General features: G+C 49.8%; 1 protein-coding gene across 1 annotated transcript; it reads right to left on the bottom strand.

The window, feature by feature from the left end:
- Nucleotides 1-4,584: 4,584 nt before the first annotated feature.
- Nucleotides 4,585-5,699, bottom strand: LOC130263090 (olfactory receptor 14C36-like). The gene has a single exon (XM_056510567.1). The coding sequence runs from the start codon at nucleotides 5,676-5,678 to the stop codon at nucleotides 4,746-4,748; it is 933 nt and encodes a 310-aa protein (XP_056366542.1). The 5' UTR covers nucleotides 5,679-5,699; the 3' UTR covers nucleotides 4,585-4,745.
- Nucleotides 5,700-9,145: the final 3,446 nt, after the last annotated feature.

Raw genomic sequence — 9,145 nt, 5'->3', positions numbered from 1 at the left:
AATGACCCAAGGACCCCTGTCCTTAAAACCCCCTGTAACCCCTCAATAAACGCCATTTGCTGTCCACCACATTGGTGTCCTGGAGCTGAGTGACCCAGGGATAGGGCCACCGTGCTGGACTTGAACCAGGCTGCCAGACAACACCTGAGGCTGCTGGACTCAGCCCCAAATCCACTGTGGGGATCATTAAAATACAGAAAGCCCTCAGGATCTCTTTGTCTTTATTTAATTGTCTTCAAATCTCCAAGGCTTGTGCAGCTCTTTTGAGTCAGTTTGGACTTCTTCAAAGGAGGAAGATTTGAAAGTGCATCTCATTACTTCTTTTTTTTTATTGAGCATGTTTCAGTATTCCAGTTCTGAGAAGAGCTGATTGAAGCATTCTGCAGGTGCTTTTGATGCTGAATGTCTTTTAGGAAGTCCGGGCCCAGAGAAGAATGAGTCCCTTGCAGGCTGACCCTGTTTCAGCAATCTGCTCCTCACCCCCAGCCTCTCCATATCTGGCATTTCCCACCTGGGACTGACATCCCTGTGCCCTGCATCAGAACCTTGTCCACTGAGCTCTGCAGCTGGGTGTACCAGCCCATTGCACCATGTCCCACTTGCTCTCCTCAGGGCTCTGCCTGCACACAGGCCCAGGAGAAGATTTCTTCTTTGTGAAAAAAGAATGGGAAAGCCTGAGCAGGTTTCCTGAACAACAAACCCCAGTGAGGAGCCATGTGGTCAGTTCAGGCTGCCTGGAATGATGTCACCTTTCTACAAGGGCCAGTGGGACCAGACATGATCTCTGTAAGCAGAATTCTCTGACTCTTTCAGCTGAATCCTCTGTCCCTGTCCTTTCCCTGGATCTCTGTTGCAGATGGAAGCTGTTGGTGCCATTCCCACCCTTAGCCCCTCTTTTGAATGCAGACAGATGGTCCCAGGTAGGTTAGGCAGGTGTTTCTCAATGTGTATGCAGAGATTTTGGAACCTCATGGAAGCTTCTGCTCCTCATGGAACCAAGGAAAACCTTGTGACACAGCAGGGGCTCGTGGAACCAAGGAGACAATTGTGACAATTCAGTGCCTCACAGAAACAAGGAACCATTATGACACTGTGGGGAATTACAGAATCAAGGAGACCATTGTGACACAGCGAGGCCACATGGAACCAATGGTCCATTGTGACAATGCAGATCCAAGGAGAACATGGTGACACTATGGGACCTCATGGATCCAAGGGGCCACTGTGACACTGAAGAACTTCATGGAGCCCAGGGTCCAGTGTGACATAGCAGTGCCTCATTGGAACAAAGGAACCATTGTTGACACCACAGAACCTCATGGAACCAGAGGGCCATGATGGCACAGCAGGGCTACATGGAACCAAGGAGACCTGAGACATTTAGGAGCTTTATGGAACTGAGGGTCCATTATGACACTGCAGAAACAAGGAGACCACTGTGGCACTATGGGAGCTCATGGAACCCAGTAGCCATTGTGACACTCCAAGGCCTCGTGGAACCAGGGAGACCATTGTGACACTCCAGAACCTCATGGCACTAAGGGTTTATTGTGACACAGCAGGGTCCCATGGAACCAATTGTCCATTGTGACAATGCGGATCCCAGGGGATCATGGTGGCACTATGGCAGCTCATGGAACCAGGGGTCCATTGTGACACAGCAAATCCTCGTGGAACCAAGGAGAGCATTCTGGCAGTGCAGAACAAGGGAGCCATTTGACAGTATGGACCTTAACGGAACCAAGGGTCCATTGTTACACAGCAGGGCCTCATGGATCCAAGGTGCCATTGTGAAACTGTGCAAGGGGCATAATGGAGTCAAGGACACCACTGATACTGAAATCTGTAGGATAGAAGTTTCTTACACAGTTTTAAAGAATTTACAACAGGTATTGTTTGTTACAGCATGGTGATCACTCAGGTGTGCACTGAGTGCATGAGCATCAGGTGAACAGAGTTTTTTATCAGACACACTGATTACATATTCATAAGCTATCCCCACTACCTTTGACTTTATGCAATTGCACCTCTTATCACAAGTCCTTATATGGTTCTTTGGGGTCTGTCTTCAATATCCAGTGTCCTTTTTCAGTGGCTGTTCCTTGACCCCTGCTTTTGAGTAATGGCAATTTTACTGTTTTTTATAACTTCTGCTTTGTCAGCCTTGAAGAGCTGAGCTGGCATCCTGCTTACATTTTGTGTAACTTCTGTTTCCCAGAGTTACATCCTTTATCCGCTTCTCCAAGACTGTGCTGTTCTCTTCTACTCTCCTGGATAAGAGTAAAATATTGTTCTGTTCTCCTGTCCTTGTCACAGTGCTCACCCCACATGAGGCGTGTCTGCAACCTCCCCCAACCTATGGGCTTGGGGTGGGCAAGTGTTTCCAAGGGAACAGGGATGGGACAGCTGGGCTGGACTGACCCAAGGGATGTTCCATTCCATTCCATGTCACACCATGCTCAGAAATGAACTGAGAGAAACGAGGGGGTAAGGGGCCAAGGGATTGATTTATTTTTTAAGACATTTTTCTTTCAGATGAGCACCTACACATACAGAATCCTCTCCTGCCACAACGTGGTTAAACATTTTCCGCTGCTAGGAAATTTCATCTGGATTTGCTTTACTTCTGTTTGCAGCTTTTGCTTTTTGTGGTTGGTTTGTGGGGGCTTTCTGTTATTGTGAGTGGGTCTTGCTCTGGGGTTTTTTGGTTGGGTTTGGGTTTTCCTTTTTTGGTTGGGTTTGGAATTTTCCCTTCTGAACTGCCTTTCTTCTGATGCATATATTCCTTCTGCCTTTTCTTGTGGCTTGGTTGGAACCTGATAGCAAGACAAATTTACCCAACTCAGTCATCTTGCCCAATTACATTTTTCAGTTGCCATTAACTGGATGAATTCTGTCTCAGACTCCCTACAACATGGCAGCATCAACTAAGGAATTGAAAGTGCATTTCATGCTACTGTAGCGATAATAGAAATGTTCCAGAGTGGTGGTCAAGGGCTGGTCCCTGAAAGATGTCACCAGGGAGTGGCTGCCAAGAGGACTCTGTGCCATGGATGACATTTGACCCTCATTGTTCAGCCAAATTCCCACCCACCCCATGTTCCACTCCTGCAGCCCAGCTCTCTCCAGCCTGGCTCTGAGGAGAGCACAGCAGACCCAGTCCCAGGCCTGGATAAAGCCTGGGCACACAACATCCCCTTCTTTCCCCTCCACAGGTGTTCTGCAATCCCTGCCTTGTGCTGCCAGTGCCTGGAATGGCTGCAGGAGGATTTCCCACATGCCCTTCCCTGCTGAGCCTGACCAGTCTGTGACTCTCCTCGTGCCCCTCCCTGCCCTGTTTGCAGACTGGTTCCATGTCTGCCCTTCCCAAGTGCCCAGGACCCTCTGGGATGGCTCTGGCCTTTCCAAGGGGTTTGAGAGAGATCTCACAATGACACTGCCCAGCCTTGTCAACATCCCTGATACCAAAGGCCTTTTCCACATCCCTGATAGCAAAGGCCTTTTCCACATCCCTCAATTCCAGGTCAGTGCCCAGAACACAGCACAGCCCTGTCCAGGTCCTCAGGGTGGTCCTTAAGGGTGGCAGCTCTGATTTCTCCCCACAGACCAGGGCACTCGAATGGCCTCTCTGTGCAGTCCTTGGCTGCCCTGAGCATTTTTTTTTGTAACCTCCCTGCCAGGGATGTTTCTCTCTATGCAGTCCCAACAACGGCCCAGTAATGAATTCAGGTGGTTTCCCAGAGTGAAGTGGCCTCAAGGCACTGTTTGTGCAACGCCTGAGTGCTGATGATGGTGTTTGTGCTCACTTGGGTTCATCTCCCGACACACACGATGCACTGCTGAAATCTCCTCAGCACAGAGCAAACATGGCCTGCTGGCCTGGTCACTTGGTGTCCCTCTGTGCAGGGACAAACAACCTCCTGTAGGTGGGGCAGAGGCCAGTGCTGGGTATGGTGGTTGCAGGGGCTGGTGTGGGACAATTGGCCGAAAGCACCTTCCCAGGCTGTGGCCAGAACAAAGGCAGCTCTGCCAAGTTTGTCCATGCCAAGAACTCTGGCTGTGCCAGGACACTGCTGCCTGCCCCCTGCACACTGCCCCTCTGCCCCAGGCACTGGGCTTTGCTTTGCCAGGGCATTCCTGGAGCACATTCCTGACAGCAGCTCTGGAGGAGAGCAAAGCCTTCCTGCCCTGCCCTCAGGAGATGCCTTTGCTGGTGGAGCTGCTGTGCTGGAGCCCAGCTGTGTCCCAGCTGTGCCCATGGCCTGTCCCTGCCTGTGCTCACAGCACGGACACGCAGCAGGACAGTGACCAAGCTGCCAGAGCACTGCAGCCTTACAGCCACAGAAGGGCTGGCAAGAAGAGGGTGGAGTTGGGAAGAGCAGATGTGGAGAGAGCCACATCTGTCCCTGGCTGTGCTGCTGTGCTGGGAGTATCTTCCCTCCACCTCTGCTCACAGGCACTGCCCTGCAGAGATAGGAAGGGCACAGGAAAAAAAGCTTGGACACACAAGTCAGGGTAGCCACTTATTTTTATTCAAATGCATGGGGAACAGACAACTTGCAAGTCTTTGACATTCAAAAAAAATATTAGATATTCATGAAGAAATGCAAAGAGAAATGACACAGTATTTTGTAAAAAACACAGCAAGAATAGTAACAATTACCAAAGCAAAAGTGGACAAATAAAGGGAAAAGGGCTAAGATTGTAGAGTAACATTCTAAAGGCACTGCAGCAGAAAAGACAGTTTAACGCTTCTGAAAATACAGAGTCACCAATTTTCTCAGGGCATCCTTGAGCTCCTGGTTCCTCAGGCTGTAGATGAGGGGGTTCAGGGCTGGAGGCACCACCGAGTACAGAACTGACAGTGCAAGGTCCAGGGATGGAGAGGAGATGGAGGGGGGCTTCAGGTAGGCAAAGAATGCTGTGCTGAGGAACAGGGAGAGCACGACCAGGTGAGGGAGGCAGGTGGAAAAGGCTTTGTGCCGTCCCTGCTCAGAGGGGATCCTCAGCACAGCCCTGAAGATCTGCACATAGGAGAAAACAATGAACACAAAACAGCCAAATCCCAAAGAGATGGAAAACACAAGAAGCCCAAGTTCCCTGAGGTAGGAATTTGAGCAGGCGAGCTTGAGGATGTGTGGGATTTCACAGAAGAACTGGCCCAGGGCATTGCCATGGCACAGGGGCAGGGAAAATGTATTGGCTGTGTGCAGCAGTGAATAGAGAAAGGCACTGGCCCAGGCAGCTGCTGCCATGTGGGCACAAGCTCTGCTGCCCAGGAGGGTCCCGTAGTGCAGGGGTTTGCAGATGGACACGTAGCGGTCGTAGCACATGATGATCAGGAGGAAATACTCTGATCCAAGGAAGAAGAAAATCAGAAAGACCTGAGCAGCACATCCTGCATAGGAGATTGTCCTGGTGTCCCAGAGGGAATTGTGCATGGCTTTGGGGACAGTGGTGCAGATGCAGCCCAGGTCAGTGAGGGCCAGGTTGAGCAGGAAGAAGAACATGGGGGTGTGCAGGTGGTGGCCGCAGGCTACGGCGCTGATGATGAGGCTGTTGCCCAGGAGGGCAGCCAGGGAGATGCCCAGGAAGAGGCAGAAGTGCAGGAGCTGCAGCTGCCGCGTGTCTGCCAGTGCCAGCAGGAGGAAGTGGCTGATGGAGCTGCTGTTGGACATTTGCTGTCTCTGGACATGGGGACCTGTTCATGGATAAAGGACAGTGACAAGTCAGCAGAGGCTGCTTTGAGCCAAACCTGGACCATTCCCAGTGGACTGTCCTGCTGTGACTCACCCACCCTTGATCCTGCTCTGGGCAAACCTTCATCCAAGACCCAGAATAAGCTCCAGTTGTTCTGTCTGAGAGTGCCAGGAGCAGCCAGGCGGGTGCATGGGGGCTGTCATGGAGCCATCCCAGGCCTGCAGCCCTGGGTGTGTGGCTGTGTGGCAGAGGGACAAGGCTGGATATTCAAGATTTGTCAGTGGAATCACTCCTAATACAGAAAGGCTTGGTAGCTTCTGCACTCCCAAACCTAAAGGATGGCAGGAGTTGGTTTTAGGATTTGTTTTCCTACCCACACATCATTCATGTTTCTCTGAGGACAGAAATCCCCAGCATTTCTGCTGCACTCACAGTTTGCCAGTGAGAGATGTGAGAGGCAGAAGATTCCCTGTGGATCAGGGCAAGGTGAGGGGCTGGATGGGCTTGTTCCCAACTGCCCTGGTTTTGCACCTTTGGCTGGAATCAGAGCACAATCACACTCCTGTGTCACCCTGGGATAAACCAGACCCTGTCCAGAGCAGAGGGATCCCTGAATATCTCATCCTCTCTAATGATCTCTGAGCAAGTTCTCAGCACCCCCTTCTGCCAAGGACACTCACGGTTCCCTTGGCAAACCCAACAGCATTTCCTCATCTGTGACATCTCTGCACTTCCCCATGGAACACTCAGGGAACTCTGAGAGGCTCTGGCACAGATTTGCACCCAGGAGGGCAGCTCAGAGCTTGGAAGGACACAGCAAGGAGACCCCCAGGTGTGCCCATGATGGGATCTCAGGGAAGGGGCTCAGCTCATTCCCCTTTCCCATGGACTGCTTTGCCCACAGCCCCACAGGTCCCAGGGAAGTTTGGACACTCCATTCCCATGGACACCCCTGCCTGGCAGGAATCCCAAGGGCAGTGCCTGACTCAGCTGCTGCAATCCCAGAGCCTCCCTGAGAGCACCAGATAACAATGAAAACATCAGGGGAGTGCAGAAACAAGAGAAGATGCTGTGGTGCTGTGCCTGGGAGGGCAGGGCAGAGACAGCCGGGCACTCAGGGCAGTGTTCCCGTGCCCAGCTGTGCACGGCACCTCCCACACACCAACAGTGCCCTCCTGCCCCCAGCATTGCTCTGTTCAGCTCCCTCTCCTTCCCTGAGCATCTCCCTGGGCCTGGACATTTCCCTCCTGAGTGCTGCCCTGTCCCTGCCAGGCTCACAGAGCCCATCCCACCCTCTGTGCACTCACCTGTCCCACAGAAACCTGCCTGTCTGCAGGGCCCTGCCTGGGGCAGGGTCTCTCTGCAGGTGGGCAAGGGCAGCTCAGGAGAGCCCTGCTGGGCCCTGCAAAGGGGATGCTGGTGCTGCCCAGGGCTGAGGAGTGGCTGAAGGCCCTTTGGGAGGCTCCCAGCAGAGAGACTGACCACCCAAAGTTACAGATCCAGAGTCTCTGTAAATGTTCAAATATTACTTTGGTGATCATGTGTGTCCCTTTCAACTCAGAATGTTCTGTGAGTATCTGATTACAAATCCTCTTCTGCTGCTCTCATGCACCAGTTGTCTATTATCAAATGAGAAAAAACACCTTGGAACAATGTTAGAATGGTAAAGTAAAAAACAGACCTTTTTTGGAAGCTTCCAGGTGTCCCAGTGGGGATGGGCCACAGTTTATTAAGATTGATAAATTGGAATATTTAACAGGAAGATCTAATAGAAGATTTGGTTTCCCCTGTTACACACCCTTTGGTCAACTCATTTGAGTAGGTCCAAGGGCTTCTTTGCTCCAATTTTTTTATGATTGCTCACATTCTGGTTTGAAAAAAAAAAGTTCTTCTTGTAGGTCCTCTTCCTCATAATAATGAATGTATTTAGAAGATCAGCTTATTGTTCTAAAATGTAAGAGAAAAGTTAGGAAATGTGCTAGAGTTTACAAAGGATTATAGATCTATAAGAATATAATAGTACTTTAAGAGAGTTAATTAAGAGTTTAATAGAGTTAATTAAGCATTATAACTTTATAAATACATTATACTATTATATAGTATTAGATTATTTTATTATTGTATATGCTTCTATTATATTAGAGTATTTATTTTTATTTATAATTACTAATTATTATTTATCTTATATATTTATTAATATAAACATTTATAAAATATTTATTTATTTATTTATTTATTTATTTATTATTATATATACTATTTTTATATTATTATATAATAGTAGTTTATAGAGCTACGAATACATGAAAAATGTATAAAAACCAAAAATCTTTTTTGGCATCCTCCCAAATTTCCCAGCCTGCTCCAAGTAGGAAATTGAAAACACTCTCAGGAAATCTCCTGATCTTTATAGCAATCCCAGGCTTAACTTCTTCTGGGAAGTGCTCTCTGGAGCTGTGACCAGGCAGATCTGGATCTGGGAGCAGCCCTGCCCACAAAGCACCTCTCAGCAGCAGCACCTGCCCTGCTCAGGGTCGCTCCTTGCCCTACAGCTTCTCTCCAATGCTGTGAGCAGCTCCCAGGGCTGGCTGAGAGCTGTCCCTGGCAGGCAGCAGAGTCCCTGCCACAGCTCAGTGCCCTGGGCTGCAGGACCCTGCTCTGCAGGACAGCCCTGGGCACCCCTGGCTGCTCTACACAAGAGAGAATCAGAGAATGTACTCACAGAGTCTGTAGGCATTGGGATGTTCCAGCTTTAGGAGATCACTCCAGCACCTGCAGCTGCCTTGTCCTGCAGCCAGAGGCTTCCTGTGTCAAGGGCTGGGAGTGATTCTGCCCCAGTCACTTCTGAGCATCTTCCCAGCCCTGACTGATTGAAGCTCTCTGTGCCTCTGTGCTGTGCCTGGGGTGGCTGCAGGCAGTGCCCCAACCCTGCTGGGCTGGGAGAAGAGCTGCTCATCAAGAGAAATGCATTTTTGAAGCTCTTCTCGGTTGCCAGGGGCTCCCTTTGTGCCAGGAGCCCAGCCCAGCCTTGGAGTATCTAAGATCTTTGTGCAATCATGGCCTCCAATTATCTGCTTTAATTAGTCCCTTGAGAGGCTTTGTCAGTAACAACACTCAGTGGGGCTCATTAATGCTTCAAGGTACTTTAGCTTTTTAGGTACTTGGAATTTCCCATTTGACACCAACTCTTTTAGTAGTTTGTGCAATCATGGCCCTGATAATCTGTTTTAATGAGTCCCTTGAGTATTTTGTATTGACATACAGTGGGGCTCATTAATACTTAGAGATACTCAAGGTTTCAAAGGTACTTTGGATTTTCCTTTCCTCTCTGAGTCTCTGAGACTCAGATTTTTGGGCAATCATGTCCTCCAAGGAGTCCATGAGGAGCCTGTGTTGGGGATGGAACTCAGTGGGACCCATTAATGCTTTGAGACACTTTGGGTTT

Source organism: Oenanthe melanoleuca, chromosome 25 (genome assembly GCF_029582105.1).
Source record: "Oenanthe melanoleuca isolate GR-GAL-2019-014 chromosome 25, OMel1.0, whole genome shotgun sequence".
In the NCBI taxonomy this organism is placed as follows: Eukaryota; Metazoa; Chordata; class Aves; order Passeriformes; family Muscicapidae; genus Oenanthe; species Oenanthe melanoleuca.
This window is presented reverse-complemented; position numbering and strand designations above follow the sequence as displayed.

Coding starts and splice junctions, on each gene's coding strand:
- LOC130263090 (XM_056510567.1), bottom strand. CDS start 5,678: ATGTCCAACAGCAGCTCCATCAGCCACTTCCTCCTGCTGGCACTGGCA.